We start from the raw sequence: 26,164 nt of genomic DNA, 5'->3' as shown, positions 1-26,164 counted from the left end.
CAGATAACTATTAACAAGTAAAAATCACCCTTTGTTCTGATGACTCACAGAATTATTCCGTGCAATTTTAATTTGGCTTTAGGTTCTGGCCTTTTATAATGGCATGGCATGTTGGCTCTTCAAGTAGAAGGTAAATTAGTTTAAGGTAGAAAATGTTTATATTTCTATCAGTTCCATGAAAGAAAGACATTTTCCACTAATTACTGCCATAAAAAATAACACAGACAAGTGGGAAGTAGTGACTCATGCCTACAGTACCAGAGTTTGGCAAAGTGACCAAGAAAGACTGTCTTAACTTTGAGATTTTCCTCAACCATGCAGTAAAATGCTGTATGGATGGATAGATAGATAGATAGATAGATAGATAGATAGATAGATAGATAGACAGACAGATAGATACATAGATACATAGATAGATACATAGATGATAATTACACACTACAGTGTATTATTCACAATAAATAATGATCTGAGATTAAAATGCATTGGAGATTTGGAGAAGTAATGTTTTCAAGCAAAGCTTGTGTATTTGTAAATCACATGTTTTAATATTTTTTACAAAAGTAAAAAACTCTTGCCTCATAAGTAGTCCTCTATTATGTTCAAGAAAAACATATGAGAAAAGAAAACATCTCCCTAAAAAGGCAGGTGCCAAACAACACTGGTGTTCTTAAAGATGCCCACTTGCCAGCCTCCTGATGAGTGGTTCCCACTCATGTTGTAACAGGAGAAGGCTGGAGTGTTTTTTATGACTTTTCAGAAATTTGTTCTACATAGGTCCAGCATTTAAATCCTTTGAGAAACCTGAATAGGGTCATTTATCGAGACGATACATACTCTTGTGTTTCTTATGCCTTTTCAATTATTTGGATATAATTTAGGCACAGAAAACCATAATTGGTTTCCCTAGAAATAGTCAAATGTCATCAAGCTATCACCTAAAACACACATTAAACAAACACATCATACAGGGAACTTAAGAGTGACTTCAGAATACTAATGTCAAAAAAATGTGACTTTCTGTACTTTCTGTCTTCCAAGAAAGTATGTTAGATACATTGAAACTCAGTGTTACTATCACCCTGAGAGACATAAAATTTTATACCTGAAAGAAATACTATTTGTATTTTTAAAATGTATCTCAAGGGCCGTTGAGATAGGTTAGAAGGTAGTGGCACTTACTACCAAGTCTGATGGAGTTCAATCCCAGGTGTCCACATGGTGGAAGGAAAGAGCCCACCCCTCTGAGTTTGCTTTGGTCTCACACACAAGCCATGGCAAGATGATCATTCTTGAACTATTTTATTCCCACACTCCTACACACACACACACACACACACACACACACACACACACACACACACACACACACACTTTTTAAAATGTAATTTCAAAATGTCTTTAAAAGTATGTCTGAAAATTCATTTTTTTAGTTGCTTCAACATGGTCTTTATATGTTCGGTATTTTGAAGGATGTCAATAATGTTATTGATGACATATAGGCTGGTAAATGGCAGTGGTGAAAATTTAAGACATAAATTAGCCAGGTTATTCTCTTTTAATTCAGTTCTTTAAAGAAAACAAGCATTTTATTTCCCTGTATGCATGTGGAAAGGTGACCTAATTTAAAAGTCTTCAGCTAAGCAATGGTTATGTCCAATGTTTCTTGGCTATCCTTATATCTTAAAATTGCTAGCAACATAGATCATCCCCACATGTCTTTTGATGTCAATGAACGTAAAATTTGTTAAATGTCAGTCACTTCCATGAAACTATAGATTAGTGTACTGTCTCGCTAGAACACCATCTGAGTTCATAGTCTACCTTGGACACCTGAGTACAGATTTGGCTTGGTTAAGGCAACAACAGAAAGAAACTGATTAGAATGAATAAGTCTTTTCAATTTTCTGATTTTACCGATTATGTGCACAAGAGAATAATCTTTAACTCTTTCACCACATTATGACATCAATCTTTCCTAGATATTCTAAGGCTAACATCTATGTTTTCATTTTAACCATTTAGTTCTCACCTTGTACATCTGAAAAGCAGGTTTCTAAAAGTCTCCCTTCGTATTTTTCCCAATCATTTTTTTATGATTAGTGACCATTTTAGAAGTGAATGACACACAGTATGTGTTTTGAATAAATGGGAATGCCAACAAGCCTATACTGAAAGATGTGCTTACCCATAGTCCCCTTTATTGATGTGGTCAATTAATTGTGGGTGAACAAGGCATACATGCTGGGAGCATTTCCATTGCTGTCCTGAACATGTACTGAAAAGACAAAAACATTACAAAAGTCCTTTGGCCTTTACAGGGTATGTTTCCAAAATAAGATAATGAGATAGCACATTGTTAAGTAAGTCACGCAACAAATTTATTGATTAATGTTAGCTAGGTGGCTATTTGATTGTTGGAAAAAACAAATCATAAAACCTGCATTAGGTGCTGGTCAATGTGTTCTTAACCTGAAGTGACTATATATGGCAAAACCTCATACTCACTGAAGTATAAAAAACAAATATATATATATATATATATATATATATATATATATATATATATATATATATATATATTTGAAAATTCTCTGCACTCTAATCCAATTTAACTAGCCTGTCTTCATGTACATTTACTGTACTCCAAAAAACACAATTTTCAACAGTCTATCAAAACATTTATAATTAAAACATGCTAACGAACACTTGCTACATGGAGAAGGCTTACTATAAAGACATCAGATTTAAAGCTTGCATTAGTTACATACATAGTTATGTGTCCAAAATTGTTTTCATGCTTCTGAAAAGGGCGTGTGTAGGCAATGTGATGTTTACCTAGATGTGTTTAGATGTATGATTTAACCTCCAGATTTCCTCATTCCTGAGGAGGTATGCAGACAAAAGATCCCTGTTCCGTGATGCTCACTGTACTTACCAGGAGTTGCAGTTTTCCTTAATGACCGATCCTTCTTCGTAATATTGGCCATCTCTGGAGCAACCTGATCCAGGACATGCAAGCACAGGAAAAGTTCAAACTGAGTAAGTCATGCTCACGTGACAAGCCATCTACGACTTTCAGAAGTTCATAGACTGTGAAAAACTACTTGGTGACAAGCTGATTTGTCACCATCTGGTTTGTGTTAAGGTTTATATAACAAATTATTTAGCCCCTGTTCTGCGAGGTTTTGTTTTTATAGTATCCATTACATTTCACAGCAGAGGATTGTAAGACATGGAAACTAGATCATCATGGAATTAATAACTAACTTTGCTTTTAAAGTGTTTAAATAGGTAATGTACAAGCTCTTGAGTTAACTTATGGCATTTCCTACTTTTAATGTTTTTTTTATCAAATCTTATAAGTGGGTATAAGTACAACAGATGACTCAAACTCAAAATTGTATTGCCCCAATATAAAGCAGTTTAATTGTATTCACCTGCAAAACTACTTTTTCTCTAGATTTTTGGCTCATGACAAGAAGATCATAAAATTAGTAAAATTGCAGTCATTTGTCTTTAAGACCCAGGGCCTTAGAGAAGAAATAAAGAGGGCATCAGAAAATGCAAAAGTGTTAAATGTTCATAGACTGGTATAACTAATATTGTAAAAAAAAAAAAAAAAAAAAAAGGCCATCCTAACAAAAGCAATTTACAGATTCAGTGCAATCCCCATCAAAATTCCAACACAATTCTCCACAGAAATTGAAAGTAAAGAAAAAAAAGACCTTCAACTTTACAGGGAAACACAAAAATACCAGTATGGTTAAAAACAACCCTGAATTTAAAAAAGAACTATGGAAATCAGATGGTAGTTCCTCAGGAACTACTTCAAAATTCAGTATAACATTTTTGAGCATATACTGAAAGGACTGTAGATGTTTCTACAAAGATACTTGCTCATCCATGTACATTGCTCCTCTCGTTATAATACGCAGATATTGGGGACAGCCTAGATGATCATCAACTGTTCAATGAATGAAGTAAACGCTGTCTATTTACACAAAGGGATACTAGTCATCTGTTAAGAGAAACAAATCTATGAAATTTGCACTTAAATTAATGGACCTAAAAAAAAATATCCCGAATGAGGTAACACAGATCCACAGACAAATATCGTGTGTTTTCTCTTACATTTGGATGCTAGACTTATTTTGATGTGTGTGCTACATTCCAAATAACCACAGAGGCTAGGCACCTAGTGAGAAATCATAGAGTAGGGAAAGGAAAGCTATTCCAAGACAAGGAAAACAGAATATAGTATTATGGAGATATTAAACAGACACTAGAATAGTATTAAATAGGGAGGGCAAGGAAAAGTAGGAAAATGTGGAGGGACAAATAACACTGAAAGCCCTTGGAAAAACTGTATGTAAACTTACAACTATAGGCACCTCCTAAAATATACACATTTATGACAGGAATTTAAATGGAGTCGCTGAATAATGAGAAAATAATTCTATAACTCAACATCTTATGCCACTAAGTAAAACCTCCAGTGCCAGAAATGGGTTACATTTTGCTGAGTCGTTAGCCAAAAGGGTCCTCACAAGAAGCACAGGCTGTTGCTAAGTTTATTGGTTTTCTCCACAGCCAGATAGTAAGACCTTTTTCTGAAGACAATATTTACCTACGCAATCAAACACAGAGGAGTCAAGCCAGAGCCAAAAGAGAATATTCACCCCTACTGACTAGTGTTCATGATGCTAGAAGGTATTCCACATACTACCTGAAGAGAAAGGTAATCATCACTACCACCCTGCTAAAAACAAAGCAAACCAATCAAACAAACAAACAAAAACCCTGCAATCTACAACAGCTACCTGCCTGCAAGATATACTGCTGCAACAGTGGCACAGATGTTATGGGAGTAACCAATCAGTTTCTCATTGCATTGAAGGTCCACTTCAAAAAATTGAACCCACATACCTGACACTGTTCATGAGGCAAAAATCCTGAGACTAGATAAGTCATGGACCCTAGGAGGAAACCTATTAGTGTTCTGATGAAGGAACATAGCAATAGACTGGCTCCTAATGACAGTTTGCTCGACCCATAATGGAGTGCCTTGATCAGCCTTCATCAGGGAAGCTTCTTCTTGAAGTAGAGGAATATTAATTTGGAGACCCACAACTGGACATTGTGCAGGGATTGGGAGACTAGAGGTTTTAGACCTCTTTCTTAAACAGGATCTCTCATCAAGTCCTACTCCCAATATCAATTAGGTATCTATGACTCCAAAAAAACAGTGTCTTCCAGATATGACAGGACAGGTGCACATGAGTTCACAGACATCATGGTAGCATACAAGAAAGGTCTGTACAGGTTCAAGCCAGACAGGGTATCAGCATATCAGCAGTGACAGAAGTGGGCACAGGTCTTACCTCTAACCAAGAAGCTACTTGCAACTGATAGCCACTTACAAAGGAAAAATAAGTTGTCTCCAGTGAAGTGTCCCTGGTTACATCAACCACACTTCAGACCAGGCCCCATGATTAAGAGTAGTTACGTAATACAAAATGAACTCCGTGTTGCTTTGTGTATAAGATTTTTGTTTAATTTTGTTTTGTTTGGACATTATTGTCTTATTGTATTTGTTTGTTCTGATTTTCTATTTTATGGACTCTTTTTTGAGAGAGATAGAGAAACAGAGCAAAAGAGACAGAGTTAGATATGTAGCAAGGTGGGGGGTATGTGGGGGAAGTTGGGGGAAAAAAAGCATGATCAAAATGTATTACATAAAAATTTTAAGGACAAGAAGAAAAATAAAAAGAGATCCAAACGACTCTTTTTTTTTTTTTTTTTTTTTTTTGAGACAGGGTTTCTATGTGTATCCTTGGCTGCCCTGGACTCGCTTTGTGGACCAGGCTGGCCTCGAACTCATAGAGATCCTCCTGCCTCTGCCTCCCAAGAGCTGGGATTAAAGGCGTGCACCACCATGCCCGGCTCCAACTGACTCTTATTTGTTATTTGAAATTGACTGTTCGCTGATTTATAAAATTATCCAAAAGAGACCAATGATGAATCATAATAGTATAGAAACTGTTAGCAACATATGAAAGTAGTTTCAGATTACAAACTAGGTCAGTTTTTAAAATATAGTTTTCAGCATCTGTTTCAATCTGCTGCTGGGTGGAGTGGGGGTGGAGGGGATAGCAGGACCTGGGGGGGGGTGCAGGAGCTCTACAAGGAGACCAACAGAGTCAAACAATCTGGGCTCAGGGGGACTTACTGAGACTGAAGCACCAACTAAGGACCATGCATGGACCAGACCCAGGTCCTCTACATAGATGTAACTGGTAGGTAGCTTAGTCTTCATGTCTAGTACAGGGAGCAGGGGCTGTCTCTGACATGGACTCTGTTGCCTGATTTCTGATCATGTCCCTCTGAAGGATCTGCCTTGCCTGGCCTCAGTGGAAGAGGGCTCACTCAGGCTGATGTGGCTTGATGTGCCTGGGTGGGTTGGTGGGGCGGGACTCCCCTTTTCTGAGCAGTAAGCGAGGGGTATAGGGAAAAGAAGGGTGGGACTAGGAGGAGAGGAGGGAGGGGCCTATGATTAGCATACAAAGTGGATAAATTATGTCTATGAACATTTTAAAACAAAAATATATAATTGATTTATAGTATCAATGAGGAATTCTAATTTTCTTACATTTATAGGGATCAATACATTTCAAAAAGTCTCCAGGAGAGTTGATTCAACTGCTAGCCACAAGACAGCTTCTTATTTTAAATGCTTTGATTTAAACACATGAAAGTTTTGTCACTGATATTACATTTAATGAGCTAAAGCTTCGAGTAAATGCATCTTTTCACTCTTTTCCATGAAAAATTGATATTGCATAACCTTTGACTAGGCTCTTCTGACCAGGCATTTTTAAATAAGGCAAACTCAGGTACAAGGGAGATTTAACTTTAACTTTGGAGTGTAATTACTCCAGGGGTGAGATAGTCTTACTAATGAGTCAGTACAGCTATTACCGGAATAAAGAATCAGGCCAGGAGCTGAAGGATCGTAAGGCTTCAGGTTTGCGTCAGTAGTTAAGGACTCACTTAGCACACAGAAAGGCTTCTGTCCTGCTCTGCATATATTTTAGGGTAAATCTAGGCTAGGCATCTGAACGGAACTATTGGTAGTACTTTATAGAAACCCAGAAATGATAAAATATTTTCTATACTTCTTAAAGCCTGAGACTACATGTCTATTGCGGTAGTGTGTTTAGGCAAGAAAAAGTTGTTCAGGACTGAGCTCAAAGCACTCAAGACGGGAAACTTTCAGAAGGATCTGGGAAGGTATGGCCCGTAAGGAAGCAGGGAACTCCACAAAGATTGAATCTGAAAGACAAGAATTTCATGGGAGCCAAATAGCTGGTACACTGGCTAGTTTCCTGTTGTTGTGTTGTTGTTGTTGTTGTTGTTGTTGACTGGATACACCGAGGGTCATTTCTCAATTGGGAAAATATCTCCATCAAAGTGGCCTGTAGACAAGTATGTAGAATATATAGATTAATGGTGGATGTGGAAGAGCCCATCCCACTGTGGGCAGTGCCATTCCTGGTGCATAAGAAAACAAACTGAAAGTGCCATAAGGAGCAAAGCAGCGAGCAGCACTATTCCACGCCTTCCGATTTTGCTCCTGCCTCCAGGTTTTGGCTTTGTATTTCCTTCCCTAATCTTCAGGAATGATGGATTTTCAACTGTTAAATAAAATAAATGTTTTCCTCTGCAAGTTGCTTTCTTCATCCTATTTACCAATGTCTATCAAGCAATAGCAAACAAACTAGTGTATTCAATCATGTACAATATTACCAAGAGATGAAGATAATAAAGAGGAAATCTGGACACTACATCAAATATTGGAGCACTTGCCAATGGGCTCATCGAGAAAGAGTGGCAGAGCAGAAAAGAGTGAAATCTTGTGGGAGTGAAGTGATGAAGAACTTTAAAGAAAGATTTTTCTTTCAGATAGTTTGCCATTAAATGAACAAAGGAAAATAAGATAGAATTTATTAAGGAAAGAGTCAAGGAAAAGTCTCTTTAACGTTTAATTAAAATATTTAAAATTATATTTGGAAAATTGATAGTTAATTGAGAGCAGTGTGTATCTCTGTCTGTCTGTCTCCCTCTCTCTCTTTCTTTCTGTGTGTGTGTATGTGTGTGTGTGTGAGAGAGAGAGAGAGAGAGAGAGAGAGAGAGAGAGAGAGAGAGAGAGAGAGAGAGAGAGAGAGAGAGAGAATTACAGGACTCCAAGATTTGTAGATATACCAGTTTTGTCAAAAACACTACATTAAATTAAAAATAAATTTAATGACTATTGAAATTAAGGGATTCTTATAACTTTAACAAGCTTTTAGAATTAAGCAAATCATATATTTGGAGAGGGAAATAGTTGGTCTTGTTGCTTCAAGAAAAGATAATAATATGGTGCATGTGATTTATTTTAAAATACTTCATCATGGAGTGTTATAAATATCTGTGCAGGCTGAGGCTGCACTGCAGGAAAGGCTGTCACTTGCTGTAATCAGGGATCTGCTCCCCAGGGGTGTGCACTAGCACGCATTCTAAGAGGCCAGACTTGAGGGTAGCTGCTTCGTGTGCTGGTATTAACCACATTTTCAGCACAATGAATATAAAACTAGGATTTCATTGGTAAAATTAGTAGCTTGTTAAGAAGCACAGTGGGTCTAAATAGTTCACTCTGGTTAAATTAACAGTGTTCAATTTAGGAGCTTAGCTAAAATGTTTCAATGTCACCTCACAGTTAATATTTGTCTATTATTCCTTATCCATACACAATCATGGACCTGGTGCCCCCAGATTGATCTTTGTCATGCACACTGTGACATCACTTAAGATTTGTCAATGTGATACCTACTGCAAGGGTAATAGAGCTCAATCTCTGTAATAGCATCACATGTTCCTCCTTTGTTTTTTTTCAAGAAACACATTGCTAACAGGACAGAGACTTGAGATTTCACCCAGAACACAGAGGTTATGTGGATTTGCCTGTATTTCTTTACCAGTGTAGATGTTTGGTATGGTCCATGTGTGTAGGAGAACTTGAAATTTTGATTGTGATTGATCTACATTCTTATATGGTTAAGGAGATTGCAAAAGGATAAAGGAACTCAAAACATTCAAAAATTCAAATACAGCAGTGATACACACATATGTCAATGATACGCGCACACACACATTGTGTGTGTGTGTGTGTGTGTGTGTGTATACTCTCCATGCTGGTTTGTTTTGAAGTTTATCACTGTTTGGGGTTTTTTTTTCTATTTGACATTTGAAATCCTCAAGTGACTAGAAGTTACAATCGGATGTGGCATTGCACATAACAAAAGAAAGAGCTATAGCGTATGTATGCTTTACTTCCATTTTATACAAAGTTGATATATTTATCTTTAATCCTTAAGGTAATGTAGAATTTCAAGGTTTTCATTTAAACAGTTACTAGAACAGAAACAGAAACAACCATGGAACCAGGTCATTTAAAACTAATAAATCACTGAGTAAACACGTAGCATCATAGAGAAAAGCTGCTTTGTATGTAAAAATCACTGCAAATCATGTGCTTTCTTTCTTTTCAGTTAATTTCATACATTTCTTCAATTTCATGTAGTACCCTTTTCAACAAAGTAGTTCCCTATGTATGACAAAACAAGAGGGAAAATTACCTTTCTTGAGAGCAATTATAGTCAAAATGAACTTTTTGATACTAAATAAAATGTATAATTGCATCTATACACAATGAAGGTAGTAAATGCTACCCCTGCAACATCAATTCTATATAAAATTTAACTCTGACTTGAAATCTTTGCAATGTTCTCTCTCAAGCAAAAAAAAAAAGTGTTTAAGAGGTAGCACTTACCTGTCAGAGTGGAGTATATGTTTTAAGTAAGAAAAGTCTGAAAACACATAAGCATATTGACAGCACTACTGCTGAGTCTGGCATGGCGACTCACCTATAATCCTGAAAAGTAGGATGGAGGCTGGCTGTGCACTTAAGGCCTGTTTGAAATCTACAGTGAGGTAAAGACCTGCTTGGGTTTGAAGGTGAGGCCCTGTCTCCCTTGTCAATGAGAAAGGACAATATGTTATCTTATTTTATAATACTAATATGCAAACTGGTAGTAAATTGAGTTTAGGCACACCCCTATCCCAGTACTCAGGAAGCCGAGGCAAGAGACTTGACTGAGTCCAAGAATTAAAGCCTAGCTTGGGAAGCAAAGCAAAACCGACCTCAAAGTAGGAGATAATTATATGTCATTGAAATTATGATTGAAATAAAAAGGCAAGCACTGAGATAGCCATGCTTTCACATGATTCTTAGTTTTTTGAGAGACTGCACTGGTTGTTTCTAACGTTATTCCTTACTATTCGTGTCATCTAACCGAGCCCATGTTTAGGGAGGCACAGTTCCACACAGCAAAACCAAAGCAAACCAGATTAAAGTCTTGGTGTTTATCCTCTCATGAAAGTGTGGCTACATAAACAGTACAGTCTGTTCTACAAACCTTCTAACTCTTTCCAATAAATCACTGTCTTTCAAATCTAAAATACATACAATAGTGTCCCAGGACTACTGTATACAGTTATACAGTTTGGGTCTTAGACACAGCCAGAATTTCTACTCAAAGCAACTTAGATGTTGTGCATAACATGAAGGGGGAAAATAAAGTAAAACATAGGTGCTGTGGAACATGGCTGAGTGGAAATTACATGTGTTCCCAAAGGGTGACATCTGTACTCACCTCCAGGAGAAACACCCAGTATCACCAAGCCTTCCAGCTGCCCAAGGGTCACTAATAATTTACATTCCATAATGAAAACATTGATTTCAAGTGTAACCACTATTTTCTGTTGCATAATTACATTGACTCCAATAATGGGAGTTTCACCTCTTACATTGTTTCCCATAACTTTTTAAAAGCATAAGCAGGAACCTTTTTATTCAGTAGTTGTGAAAATAATGCACTTACATGAGCTGATACCAGTCTTGAAGAAATATAGCTAAAAGTCTTTTATTATTCATAAAGTTTTTTATGGTTTCTTCATTGCAATAATTAATTGTATTATTATTTCTTTAAAAAAAGAATTAGGAACATTGCTCAGTTTCATGAGCAAACATGAAAACATAACATTTACCTAAAATAGCAAAAACTAACCCTAAACATATCACTGGGTTTACAGCTCAGTGGTAGAGTGCTTACCTACCATGCTTGAGGTGCTGGGTTCAGTCCTCAATAACACACACAAAATTCACAAACTTGCATAATATATGTGGCTACTGTAGAGAAAAAATATTTTATCTAAAGACTTCTTCAAATATTCTTAGTAAGAGGAGAAATACTGTTAGATGGAATATCAAACTACAAGTGCAATGATTTGAAGCCGCTTTGTAACTTCCAGTGGCTAACAGAGACTTGGGGGAAAGGAGCCTTGAGACACAGAGAAGGTGGGCAAGTGGTGATTTGCCAAAACAGGAAGGCCTGATCTGATATTGCACAGCAGGGTGGCAACAGACAAAAATAATAATGTGCCTACATGTCACATTCACCAGAAGAAAGGGTTTGAATTTTTTATCTTAGCCATTCTGATGGGTGTAAGATGGAATCTCAGAGTTGTTTCGATTTGCATTTCTCTGATGACTAAAGATGCTGAGCATTTCTTTAAGTGTGTCTCAGCCTTTTGATATTCGCCTGTTGATAATTCTCTGTTTACTTCTGAGCCCCATTTCTCAATTGGGTTATTTGGTTTGGTGGTGTTTAATTTCTTGAGTTCTTTATATATTTTGGATATTAGACCTTTGTCAGATATAGGGTTGGTGAAGATCTTTTCCCAGTTTGCAGGCTGTTGCTTTGTTCTGTTGACAGTGTCTCCTGCCTTACAGAAGCTTCTCAGCCTCATGAGGTCCCATTTATTAATTGTTGACCTTAAGGCTTGGGCTGTTGGTCAGGCACAGGAAATTGTCTCCTGTGCCAATGTATTCCAGGCTCTTCCCCACTTTTTCTTCTAACCAATTTAGTGTCTCTGCTTTTATCTTGAGGTCTTTAATGCACTTGGACTTGAGTTTTGCGTATGGTGACACATATGGGTCCAACTGCATTTTTCTACATGTAGACACCCAGTTAGACCAGCACCATTTGTTGAATATTCTATCCTTTTTCCATTGAATAGATTTGGCTTCTTTGTCAAAAATCAAGTGACCATATGTGTGTGAATTCATTTCTGGGTCTTCGATTCGATTCCATTGACCAACCAGCCTATTGCTGTGCCAGTACCATGCTGTTTTAATTACTGTTGCTCTATAGTACAGCTTGAGATCAGGTATGGAAACTCCTCCAGAGGGTCTTTTGTTGTATAGGATTGTTTTTGCTATACTAGGTTTTTTGTTTTTCCATACGAAGTTGAGAATTTATCTTTCAATGTCTTTAAAATATTTTGTAGGTATTTTGATAGGGATTGCATTGAATCTGTAAATTGCTGTTGGTAAGATAGCCATTGAAAACTGGGAACAGGGCTTCCTTAAGACCCAGCTATTCCACTTCTTGGAATATACCCAGAAAATGCTCCTCCACACATCGAGGACATACCCTCAACCATGTTCATAGTAGCCTTATTCATAGTAGCCAGAACCTGGAAACAGTCTAAATGTCCCTCAGTTGAAGAATGGATAAGGAAACTGTGGTACATTTACACTATGGAATACTACTCAGCTATTAAAAACAAGAAAATCTCAAAATTTGTGGACAAATGGATGGAACTAGAAATGATCATACTGAGTGAGTTAACCTAGAGCAGAAAGACTCACATGGTATATACTCACTAATAAGTGGACACTAGCCCAAAAGGCATGTCCCACGAAAGTCTTCACTTACCAGGAGATTGAAATAGATGTGAGGACATCCTACTGAGACTCTAGGTAAGAGAAATATAGAAGATGGGGAAAATAGAAGACCTAGAGGGTCCTAGAAACCCTCAAGAAGAGGGTGCATCGTGATGGGTGCATCAGGGCCCAGGGGGATTTGCTCAAACAATTGCCCTAACCAAGGACAATACATTGAACTCCTACTCTGATCTACCCAATGGATAGGACATTCTCCACAGTTATGTAGAGAGCAGGGACTGACTTGAACTCTGGTGCACCATATTTGACCACCTTCCCTTGGTGGGGAAGCCTAGTGGCACTCAAAGAAAGAATAAGCAGAATACCAAGATGAGACTTGTCAGCCTATGACCATATAGTGGGGGAGGAGGTCCCCCTCAGTCTTAGACCTAGGGAAAGAGAATAGGGTGAAAGCAGGAGGGAGGGAGAAATGGGAGAATACAAGTGATGAGATGACAATTGAGTTGTAATCTGAATAAATTAATAAAATTAAATTTTGTTTAAAAAAAAGAAAGGCTTTGGAATGTTTTTACCATAAGCAAATGATAAATGCCAAGTTTTATTTAAATATTACACAATATGTGTATGTACCAAAACATCGTACTGTACCCTTAATACTTACAGTTTGTGTTGATTAGAAAACAAATTTAATTTAAATAAAAATTTAAAATTCTAACCAATTATTCTCATAGTCTTTGCTTGTTTTAAGTAACAGGGTAACTTATTTTTAAGGACCTATCCTGTCATTCTAGAAAGAAAAAAAGAGAGAGCAAATAAATAAACTGGCTGTTCTAGATATTAAGACAAAGCAGAAGGCTATAGATGGTCAAGAACACATCATGAGAAGAAAGTCCAACATGAGATAGGAAAAGAAGCTCGAACGCATCATATTCAGGACTTCCTGCTCCTAGTTAACTTGGGCATATCATCACATCAATCTTCTCTGTGACTCATGGCTATTTTTCCCCAAGACTCTCCTAGCCACCAGAAGTTATAAACCTGCTTCAAGATCATCGTACTTGTATAATTTGATACTCCACATAACAATATAAATTATTTCTCCTCTTACTAAGAGTATTTGAAGAAGTCTTTAGATAAAATAATATGATTTTTCTTTACAGTAGCCATATATTATACAAATTGGCTTCTAGTTAGAAGTCAGTTTTCACTGCTCATCTAAATCTAAAGAAAGATTATAACACTGAGCATTAAAAAGTTGGGTAAATGAATTTGTATACAGTGGCAGATGGGACTAACAGACAGGGATAGACAATCTTTTTTTAAATGAGTGAATAACTTAATTAATTAGTACAATTTTTACATATATACTTATATTATTACACATATATACAATAAACTACCTCCAGCAAGAAGAACCACGAAACAATCAAGAATTATATAAGTGTTACATTCATAGTGTTTTGGCTCCTTGTATTTGGCAACCTTGAAGAAAACTTCTTTCCTGTCTTGGTGAGTCTAAAATTCTGAATGGAAATCAATATATATATATATATATATCATATCACATCTCTATCAACTTAAAACATCTATCTAGACCTAAAAACATCTTAACTCCTAAACAACTAAGCTTAACTGTGAAACTAAACTATCTGGTCTTCAAACCCTATCAGAGACTTGAGAAGGAATAAAACTAATTAGCTGAGTAGACAGGAAGTGCAGGTTAGCAGCTTCCAAAGTGAGAGCATGGAGCAGAGTTCAACTTAGAAACTGCGTGTTCAAGTCCAGGAATCTCAGTTTGTTGTTGTTGTTGTTGTTGTTGTTGTTGTTGTTGTTGTTGTTGTTGTTACACAGTTCCAGAAGATACTCGATGAAGGGGTGGGAAGATAGAAGAACCAGGGGATGGATGGAAGGAGTGATGTGAGATGCTGTCTTCTGGATATGGCATGGTTGTTGTACCCATAAACTCACAGAAGCAGTAGCTACCTACATGAGACCTGCTCAAGACTGGGCCCCTTAAGCGCCTATCACAGGTCGGGGAGGGGAATACAAGATCCCAGTTCTCCCCGAGAGCTATAGACTTTAATGTCTACCATGGGTGAGAGGTCATACTCCTCTCAGCAATTCAGCCACTAGGAAGTCACACTTGCTCCAGCAGGTCACTCCCACCCAGGCTCATGCAGGCCACCCTAACTAAGTACAGAAGGCAACCACATGGAAACAAGAGAACAGTCTGATGAAAAGAAGATAATCAATGACTGGGGAAAGTAAGTAAGAGGATAATTGGGTGGGAATATGGTCAAAGTATGGTATGTATGTATGTATGTATGTATGTATGTATGTATGTATGACATCATAAAAGAATAATTCAAATAAAAACAAATTTGGTTAGTATTTTGAGACCAATGCATGTTTAAGCATTATTATTTTATAATATAGAATATAACAGAATGGAATTATTTGTGGAAAAGGCAGGTAAAATTCAATCAATTAAAAATTTTATAAACATTATATAATAACCAAATTTCACTGACATACACTTAAAATGATGAAAATGTCACTTATGTCACTTTGTAACACACAAAGGTTGGATATAGTAGGCTTGTCCATAAACAAAGACTGTGCATGACACTTTCCACCACAGACTTTGCTGAGGTTGCAGATACCATTAATCACAGAGAGAACAGAAAGGGAAATAAAGGAACAAGCACAGAGGTCTAGACATGCACTAAGACAGAGACAGGCCCTTAAACAGCCTGCTGTCTGAAAAAAATAAGAAAGAAATTTGTCTTTAAAATAAGGTAGCTTTAAAAATTAATAATGCAGATCCATATAATCATGCCACATTAGATATATTGAATCCTAAATGGACTTTAATTACCTCAATTCTCTCTGTCCAGAGATGACACAGAGGAAAAAAATAACATATTTCATTTTTCAAAAAGACCCCTGTCTATGGGGTCAGACACAGTTCTATAGACAGGCAGTATGCAGTACGAGACTCCAGCACTTAGGACCTTAGGGCAGTCCTCGGTGTCCCTGGTAACCTCTCTTTCCCACCTGCCTAATTCTGATTCTGCCCTATGCAGTTTCTTATAAACACATCATGCACGCACTACATTCCCCTTGTAAATAAATGCAGCCCATCTCAGTTATCCTCTAGATGACCCACTCATTTCTTATGACTCAGTTCTAATGTCCTGGGTTCCAGCCAACTGAATGTATCCCTGTCACAACTACTGCCCCTGGGTGTCATTAACTTTTCTAAGGTCCTCTACAGTAAGACTCTGTCTTTCAGTTTCTACTTTTCCATCATCATCTGAGCCTAACTGTCACAAGACTTATCCATTCCTCCTTGTTTCCTCACCTTCTCCTACTATTTAAAATATGAAGCATACATGAATCTGGGAAGGAAGCCAAAAATCTGACTGAGACTCATGGCTTATAAGTTATTAAGAGCTTCAAGATAGCACCAGATGAGCTTGAGAGTCCTCTGAAAATGGGAAGCTCTTTGACCATACTGTTACACACACACACGTAAGGTGCTTCATCCCTGCTCCAATGTGGCATCTTTTGATAAATTCTAGCAAACAAATGTGATCTCAGATGCCCAGCAATAGCCCGAATGGCCTCTTGTACAGTAACTTACACTCACTTCTCAAACCGATCTCCTGTCACCTGCTCTTTTCTCATCACAATTCCCTACAAACAATACTTTCTTCTGGTAAAGAGCACAGTGCTGTGCTGTTAACACTCAGGTTTGTAACATTCTTGTGCCAACTGTCCTCCAATTCTGCTCCTTCCTTATCATGTGGAAGTTTGAATGCTTTCTCTTACCGGTGCTCCAGTGAGCCGACGGCAAATAGCCTGGTCCATACCAATATTCTCTTGTGTTAGGCTTCCTCACGGCACTCAATTTGTATGTGAGTGTGTTATGTTTGAGACAGGGTCTGCCATTTTTGTGGAATAGGTAGAGTAGCTTAGCTGGCCACTGAACCCCTGGAATCTGCTTACCCTTGCTTTTCCCTTCCATGAATCACAAATATCTGCCACCAATTTTGCTTTTCTATGTGGCTTCTAAGTGTCAAGTGCAGGTCCTTGTGCTTGCTAGGCAAGTGCTTTAATTATAAAAGCTAGTTGCATCTCAATGGTTATCCCATCCCTTGTATCCTCCCATTCCTTCCTCCCTCCCATTTTCCCCTTCCTCCCCTCCCCTATGACTGTGACTAAGGGGGACTTCCTCCCCTTGTATATGCTCATAGGGTATCAAGTCTCTTCTCGGTAACCTGCTGTCCTTCCTCTGAGTGCCACCAGGTCTCCCCCTCCAGGGGACATGGTCAAAGGTGAGGCACCAGAGTATGTGAGAAAGTCATATCCCACTCTCCATTCTACTGTGGAGAGTGTTCTGTCCATTGGCTAGATCTGGGTAGGGGTTTAAGGTTTACCGCCTGTATTGTCCTTGGCTGGTGCCTTAGTTTGAGTGGGACCCCTGGGCCCAAATCTGCCTATCATAATGTTCTACTTGTAGGCTTCTAGGACCCTCTGGATCCTTCTACTTTGCTATTCTCCCATGATTCTCTCATCTAGAGTCCATTGAGATGTAACAAGAATAAAAAAAGAAAAAAAAAAAAAGAAACTCTAACCAAGCAAGTGAAAACCCTGTATGACAAAATCTTCAAGTCTCTGAAGAAAGAAATAGCATAAGATATCAGAAAATGGAAAGATATACTATCTTCATGGGTCTGTAGGATTAACATAGTAACAACAGCCATATTACCAAAACCAGTCTACAGATGCCATGCAATTTCTATCAAAATTCTAACATAATACAAATGTGAAGAGAACAATTCTCACCTTATATGGAAAATTTTTTTAAAAATCAAGAGAACTAAAATAATGCTGTATACTAAAAGAATTTCTGGAGGTATAACTATCCCTGATTTATAGTTGTACAATAAAGCAATAGTTACAAAAACTATAAAAAAAATTATAGAAGCTATTCCCACAGCCCAGAGAGGCACTCGGGTTTTCTTTAAAGAATGCATCACTGTTTGCAGCTACTCATCAGATTTCCCAATTTTTCCCTACTTGTCCAACTTTACCACAGGAAGACTTTCACATTGAGTGGTACAGCAGGGATACTGGAAGAATTGTTGAAGGACAACTATATTTGTCATACAAAGTATCTGCCACATTGTAAAATGAAATATATGCTTAGTGAGCCGTCTGTTGGTAAAATTGAAGCCTGGGCTCAATGGAAATTCTCTGGAAAATTCCAAACAATAAATGTACATTTAAAGAAACATTTTAAAAATTTATAGATAAGATGAGTTTATTAAAAATAAGAGCAGTCAATACATCTCTATTTTGAAACAGATTTTTAAGTGCCTTCTCACTACAAATTCTAGTCAGAAACCCACTTATAATTCTGTGGCAAGGCTCTGATTACCTACAAATTTCTGATGAAGAGATCTGATGCTATGAGATCTACATCTAGGGAAGTGTATAGAGTAAATTTATCCATGTACTCTATGTACATTTTTGTGGCAACTTCCCCAAATCAATATCCACTCTCCTCTAATTGCATCTGTGTAGCAAACACCATCATCCTACTTATCCTCCTTTATGTCATCTTCTGAGTCTTAGACTCTTATAACAATATTGAATGTGACTGTCCTTTCTCTTTAATTATCCCTTTAGACAGGCTCTTATGCATCCCAGGCTGCCCACAGCCTCACTGGGTAGCTGACGGTATCCTTGTACATCTTCTCATCCTTACTCTACCTCCAGAGTGCTAGGATAACAGGTGCATGCTACCAGTGACCAGTTTGTGTGGTGCTGGGGTCAAACTCAGGTCACACACGCTGAGAAAGCATTCTAATGACTACCAATCACATTCACATCCCTCTCTTGACAGTCTTGAAACTTCCAAAGTTGTGGAATAAGACAAAAGCATACTTGAATGCATTATCCTTAGGCAAGGATGCTTAGTAGTTTTATTTCTCCTTAATGGATTTTAATGCCATTACTAATACCATGTACCATAGTGCTATAGGCTCATGAACCTGGCAAAATAATAAGTAAAATGGTACATGGGGGAAATGTGCAATGCTTGTAGATGATAAGGCTTTTAACAGCCATGAAACCCCCCAAGAATATCACACTAAAATGCTTGAAAGTCATGACAAGTACACTATAGAATGTTTTAAACAACACATATATCGAAAGAATGTACAAAGCAGATTCCAGATCGACACTGACTGTACTCAGACCAGAACTTTCTCAATGGTGCCAGAATGGTAGAAGTGCTCTGCATCAAAGAAACCTAACATTCCAACAAAATTTGCTGAAATAATTCTTTTCATTCCACTGAAGGAAATAGAAGGGAGGAAAAAGAAGAGAGGACAAGACAGGGCAGGACAAGGGAGGACAGAGCGGAGGGGAGAGGAGAGGAGCGGAAGGCAGGGGAGAGGAAGATAAGTTTGTCAGATCTAATGACTAGGATAATGTTCAAAACATCCCAAAGCCTACCTTCTGGCTCTAAAGGCTGCTGGAGAGGTGGCCGTTCTTTTTCCTCGCGGCAAAATGACTTGTAATCAGGACAGCAATCAGAGTTATCCCGCTCACAGAAGCTGTCGCAGTAACACAGCGCATTGGCCTCATAGAACTCAGTGACACAGCCATCATCTCTGGCTTCACAACAGCCAAAGCGCCTACAGTACTGCCCTTGGAAAATGGCCCTTTTGCGCCGAGTACCTTGGAAAATGGTGTGATTTCTAGAGAACCGCAGCCCCGGATCCACTTCTCTTCGAGATAAATAGTGAGCCTCTGCACAAATTTCTGCCGTCAGATACGAGAAGATTAAGATCTTATATCCGGTCCACATTCTCTGGACGTCGGTTCAGCTTCCACTCTCAGCCACCTCCGATTCCTTTAGTCTTGGGGGGTTTATCCTTGAAGCCTGGTCACTCGTCATCAGGACACCTCAGCCTGGACCTTGAGACTCATTCTTCACTTGAGTCTCTTCGAGTTAAACATTAATTTTAAAAAACTTTCAGTGTTTGCACAAGATAGTACAAGTGTTAGAAATAGGCTTTCGTAATTTGTCTAAAGTTAAAAAAAATAGATATTTCATACAGTGTTAAAAATTTTTATGTGACCATCAAAAATAATCTACCTAAAATATTAAGTATAACTGATACATAGAATGTTGCTTGTCTCTCAGAAAAATCTAGGTTTCTAAATCTAAGAAAAACCCTTGTGTATGCCTGTTTTATGGCTATAAAAACACTGGCTAGATGCAGGAAATTCATAAGTAAAAAATACAATTACGCATTTCACCTACTTGCAGGATGACTAAACCCAAGCTCCCTCAATGTCACCTGCTAGGATCTGTCCCATCCACAGCAGTTCCTCTGAATCACTCACACACTGGTTTCGTTTCCCATCTGTACCTCATTTACCTACCGCAAGCATTTCAGTTTTTAGGTTTACCAAAACCCTATTCAGCAAGAATACTCTGAGTTCGACCTTACTTCTCCCCGACCCAAGTTTCTACCTAATGTCAATGGGAAAGTTTTAAATTCTGGGAAACGTTTACAGCCAAGAAAATCAGGTCTCCTTGCTAAGCAGCTGTGGGGGAGGGAACTGTAAGGGACGCTCAGAGGTCACGCCCCGTCTGGTATTCTGTGGAGCTATGCATTTACAATGGGTCTTGCCACGCTGTATTTATTCATTAACTACAGTAACTGCCTTTGGACGTGGAATTAATAACCAGCAGGCAATGATTCAGCAAGAGTAGCTAAGTGGACTATTGAAAGGGACCTACCTTAGCAACAGAAACCTGGACTTCCATCTCCAAGTTCTATGGCCCGGAGATCACTATTTACTTATATTTTTTTCCAGTTTTAAGGAGTTTTTTTTATTAATTTATTCAGATTACGTCTCCATTTTTATCCCCTTGCCTGTCTCCTCCCATCCCTCCATTCCTCCCGTCCCTCCCTCTTTCACCCTATCCCCCTCCCCTAGGTCTGTGACAGAAGGGAACTTCCTCCCCCACCATATGGTCACAGCCTATCAAGTCTCATCTTGGTAGCCTTCCTATTCTTTCTCTGAGCATCACCAGTCCTCCACACCAAGGGCGAAGTAGTCAAATATGGGGGCACCAGAGTTCAGGTCAGAGTCCTTACTTATATTCTTCAATTATGTTTCCATAAAACAAAGGCTCTTCTTCTCGGTGGCCACCGCATAACTTACACCTATCATCTATATGTTCCCTGATCTTGCTCTGTCTTCGATTCTGCGCGTTCTCTTCCTCAACTTTGGGTTGCTAATTCTCGCGGTAAAACCAATGTAATTCTTTCTATATGTTTAAGAGATTCTTCACCATTATAGTATCACTATCCCATCTTCTGTCTTACCTCCTTCCCACTAACTGGTGACTCCGCCTTTCCGTCTTGTACAGAGTCACCAAACTTCCCTACTGTGGATGAGGTCCCTGGTACTATCACTAGAACCAATCACTAAAGCGATTTTTATATTGAGAGACTTCCATGTTGTTTTCCAAAATGGCTACATTAGTTTATGCTTCTACCAACAGCAAACAATTTCCCTTTTTTCCATATGATCATGAATATTTAATATTCGTGTGTCCTTTTGATCATAGCCATTCAAACAGGTATAAGATGACCACTCATGATATCACTGTTTATTTACATGATACTGAATATCTTTAAACATGTTTTCTGTTCTTATTAGCCATTTGTGTATATTCGCTTGAGAAACATCCATTTGTGTCTTTCCCAATTTGTTTTCCTTTTATTTTAACACAGTATTAAACTATTTTATCAATGTTTAATCTATGAGTGAAATTTTTATTAGTGAGTTTTATTATGACAATCCCATGTATGGTTATCATCATCCACTTGGATTAACTTTACCTTCTAATACCCTCTTTTTCCTCCACTCAACTTTACACTGGGTCTTTTTCTTCTTTCCAGATTGTTCCCTTGTCTCCATTCTACATTCACGCCGTGTGTGTGTGTGTGTGTGTGTGTGTGTGTGTGTGTGTGTATGTGTGTGTGTGTGTATGTGCTTGTGTGAGTGTGTATACCATAATGAGTGAAAACATACAATGTGTTTTAAAAACATTTAGAAACAATCCTATGGACCTTTTCAGAAGTGAATCTCAAACAACAGTGTAAAAGTTGGCCTTTAAGTGCCATGTTCTGCCAGTATGTGGACAGGTGGAGAAGTTCTTTCTGGGATCCATATCAATACATACTATATCCCATGGGAATCTCAGTCATGAAAAGAATGAACAGATTTATCTTCATGCACTTGTTTATGCCACTTTATTAAACACCTCAGTTTTTCAGTGTCTAATACATATACTGCTGATAGCTTATTTTACCTAATATATGACCTCTAAGTTAATGCTTTAAATTTTGTGAGAGGAACTCCATGCTAAAAAAAATATTGTATGTGATGCACGTTCTACTAAAGCTTGATGCCCTTCAGTCAGTGGTTCTCAGCAAAGGGTGACTTCATTCAAAGGGATGTGACAGGGTCTGGGGACACTTTCCTGTCCTAGACATGGAGAAGCTGCTGCTATTTACTTAATGGACAGTAGGTAGGGTCAATGCTAAGCACCCTGGAGTAAACAGAGCCTGTAACGTGCTTACCTCCAGTTTGGGCTCTGTAAACTCCCAGCAGATAGAGTTCCATTAAGTGTCCTCGTTGTGTAAGCAACTGATGAGATGTCATGTATATCTGCCATTCCGTGTTTTTGTTGGGAATTGACAGGGCTATTTCAATGTGGGGGAAAAGGTTATGAGAGGGACAGAGTCTAGAACAGAAAGGCAGACTTGCAAAAAATAACAGGCCTCAGTGGCTTAAGTTTTATCAGTATTGACTTACTAAGTGAAAAATGTTGACTGGTTGGCATTCTCATTGGTAAGGGAAGCTAGGCAATATGGTCTCATCTTTTGAGCATTCTTGGCTTTACTTTTATCTTGCCAAGAGACCTAGGATGTCTGGTGAGTTGATGAAAACTGTCTGGACTGGAAAGTCATCTAAGGACTTGAAGTGAAGGGGGTCTTTGCTCACACTTTGACTCATCAACTCAAGCTTGAAGCTGCCTATTTCTCTTCCACAGAATTACCTCGATGTTTTAGAATGAAGAACTTCAGTGACTAAAGAAAATACATATATGCTGGCATGTGGTCAGATATGATCTTTGTAACCATCTTCTATGATGCAGGTTATAAATAGCATTCATATTTTAATTTTTGTGATACACTTTCAGTTTGGCAGGCTATGGAGCAAGAGTCATATCAAGGTCATACAAAATGTTTGATATCAAGTTCAGAAACATCTCCCTGACCCCTCTGTTCTTCTGTCTAAACATTTGCCTGAGTCTGTTGTCTAAATATGGCCTCTGTTTGAATATAAATAAAAAAGTTCTACATCATTTTCCAAACTAGTGATCTTTGAAGAAAAGAGAGTGTGATGGAGGTGGGCGGCAGAGGTAGAGGTCTAGAAAAAGATAATGAGTTTCACTCACTGGTTATGTGTTATACAAATATCTAAGTGATAAAAGAATATTCTCCTCCACAATTCTGGCCATTAATGCAGACTCAGTATCTAATTATACAATGCTAACAAAATTAGAAAATATTAAAACTTCACAGAACCACAAGATGGAAAAGAGGATCTTACAATACAATTCCGGATGCTTGCTGAGGCCTGAGCTTCTAGCAACCTTGTTCATGGCCTTCTAACATCTCATTATAGTTAGATGGATGCTTTGTATAGTACATTCTTCTTGTTTTTTTCAACATCTTTTTCCATTTATGTACCAAGACAAAGCTGTACAGTATTATGGTTTTTGAAATGGAATATTTAGTCAAGCTAGATTGTCAACACAGAACTTCTAATAAACCAATATGATGTGTTCTTGTGAGCCTGCAAAGACTCTCAATGAAGCCTTGCCTCACCTCCTCCCTGGATTCTACTCTTATCGAATGGCCTCCCAAAGAGACACTGTTACAAACCTTTTGCTTTGTTGTAGACTATGAAGCAGTCATTCAAATTCCATAATTACAAATCCCTCACAGTAGCCAAAAAAAAAAAAAAAAAAGAAAGAAAGAAACAGGAAATGAGAGGAAATTGCATATAGGTATATGAGGCAGCAAAGACAAAACATCAGGAGAGAAATGGCCAACAGGAAGTTCTCTGCAGAATGAGGCTGCACATGAGTTGGAACAAAGTTTCACTTCAAAACTCGCATTCCAATATATTAGAACAGGAGTTAAGTGAGAGCACAAAGGCATTAGTTCTAGAGCTAAGAAAATGTTTAATTACTACTTCATTTCAGAAGAAGCACTTGAAAAAAAAGAAATAAGTCTGCTATCTCAAACTAAGCATACCCAACACTTTCAGAGTTATACTACTTTGAAGAAGGTAAATAGCAGTCACTCTGTATCACTCCAAAAAATGTTGGGAATTGAGGATGTAGCTCATTAAGTAGAGCGTGTGCCTGGTGTTCAAAAGGCCCTGGGGCAGGATGCCAGCAAATACAGAAAGAAAAAAAAGTTAATATCAAATATGTTCCAAATGTCATGCCACACAATAGGGTATGTGAATTTATGATCCTAATCCTTTTTATTCATATTTATTCAGATTACGTTCCAATTGTTATCCCCTTACTTGTGTCTTCCCATTCCCACCCTCCCTCCCTCTTCCACCCTATTCCTCTCCCCTAGACCTCTGACAGATGAGGACCTCCTCCCTGACCATATGACCACATCCTATCAGGTCTCATCTAGATAGCCTGATTCCTCTCCCTCTTGTGCCCACTGGGTCTCCCCACTAGGGGAAAGTGATCAAATTGGGGGCACCAAAATTCATGTCAGAGGCAGTCCTCACTCTCCCCTCAACCGTGGAGAATGAACTGTTCATTGGCTACATCTAAATAGGGGTTCCAGGTTTACTGCATGCATTGTCCTAGGTTGGTGCACCAGTTTATACAAGCCACCCTGGTCCCAGATCCCACCTGCCTTGATGGTCTCCTTGTGGGGCTTCTGAACCCTCTGGGTCCTTCCATGCCCCATTCTTCCAAACCACTCTCATTACTCCACCTGGAATGCAACAAGGACTCCCAGCATCTGTCCTGACCCCGTCCTCCGCTAGGTAGAGTCTCTCAGAGGACATCTATGTTGGGTTCATATCCACTTATAAGTGAGCATATACCATGCATGTGTTTCTGGGTTTGAGATATCTCATTCAGGATGATCATTTCTACTTTCATCAGTTTGCCTGCAAATTCCATGATTTCCTTGTTTCTGATAGCTGAATGGTATTCCATTGTTTCTTTATCCATTCTTCAGTTGAGGGACATCTAGGTTATTTCCAGATTCTGGCTATTATGAATAAAGTTGCTATGAGACCTTGTTGTATGGTGGAGCATCTTTGGGTATATGGTCAGAAGTATTGATCCTAATCCTTAAAGACAAGTCCAGTATAGCCAGGAAGCAAACTTGTTAATAAATCATTTAAGTGAGCCCCTTAGGTTTTATTGCTGGGACACATAAAAGGTTTTCACAAGAGCATAGAGAAGGTTGTCATCAGCCCTTTCTGGTGGACATGAAAAAAACAGCACCAAGTGACATTACACATGCAATTTGTAGACCGAGAAAAAGAATACAGCACACATTACAACAGCAAAGCTCATTTCCCCACATAACTGTATCTTCAATAAAAATCCAAGTACTAAGAAATGAGGACTTAAAAGAAGACTTTGCTTGGCTGGTTCTCGTTCTTGTGTTTTGTGTAACAGTACATAATTCCCCTCGAGGATCTGACTGTTCTGCTTCTGTCCTGATGTTTGAGTGAGACTGGGTATCCACAAGGCTTTATCTTCATCACCTCCTTTATCTTCAGTGAAACTCCAAAACCTGATCATGACTTACACACTTTCAACTTTTCCTTAATTCTGTAAGTGACAATGTTCTCTTAAAACATTCTTATTTTTTCTTGTCTTAGTTTTTCAGCAGAGAGTTTAGTTGACTGTAGCCAAAGAATGAATTCGTCTCTTCTGAATATTCTGTATTTATTCTTTAACAATTTAATCCACATAATGCATCTTAATCATATCTGCACTCAACTCACTCCTCTTTCGGCACCAAAACAAAGATTACACGAGACAGTAAATTACCACAGTTTTGTAACAAGACAAGAATAAGTTCAAAGTGACATTTAAAAATATCAGCCTTTGACAGTGATCCCTACAAAAGCCAAAGACTACCAAACTAA

At 38.2% G+C, this 26,164-nt stretch overlaps 1 protein-coding gene across 3 annotated transcripts in view; it reads right to left on the bottom strand.

The window, feature by feature from the left end:
- Window positions 1-19,878, bottom strand: part of TINAG (tubulointerstitial nephritis antigen) — a 98,932-nt gene extending 79,054 nt beyond the window's left edge. Inside the window, exons 1-3 of one of the 3 annotated variants that reach the window (XM_084752269.1) lie at window positions 19,382-19,878; window positions 2,939-3,002; window positions 2,189-2,278 (exon numbers count right to left, since the gene is read on the bottom strand). In XM_084752269.1, coding sequence (XP_084608395.1) covers window positions 2,189-2,278; window positions 2,939-3,002; window positions 19,382-19,736 — 509 coding nt within the window. In that variant the 5' untranslated portion in view covers window positions 19,737-19,878. The remainder of the gene's footprint in view (window positions 1-2,188; window positions 2,279-2,938; window positions 3,003-19,381) is intronic. The other 2 variants (XM_084752268.1, XM_084752270.1) reach the window with 2 other exon arrangements.
- Between the last annotated feature and the right edge of the window lie 6,286 nt (window positions 19,879-26,164).

Source organism: Acomys minous (assembly GCF_964271855.1).
Source record: "Acomys minous genome assembly, chromosome: 13".
Taxonomy (NCBI): domain Eukaryota; kingdom Metazoa; phylum Chordata; class Mammalia; order Rodentia; family Muridae; genus Acomys; species Acomys minous.
The sequence above is the reverse complement of the archived record's forward strand: the minus strand, read 5'-3'. Positions and strand labels throughout refer to the sequence as shown.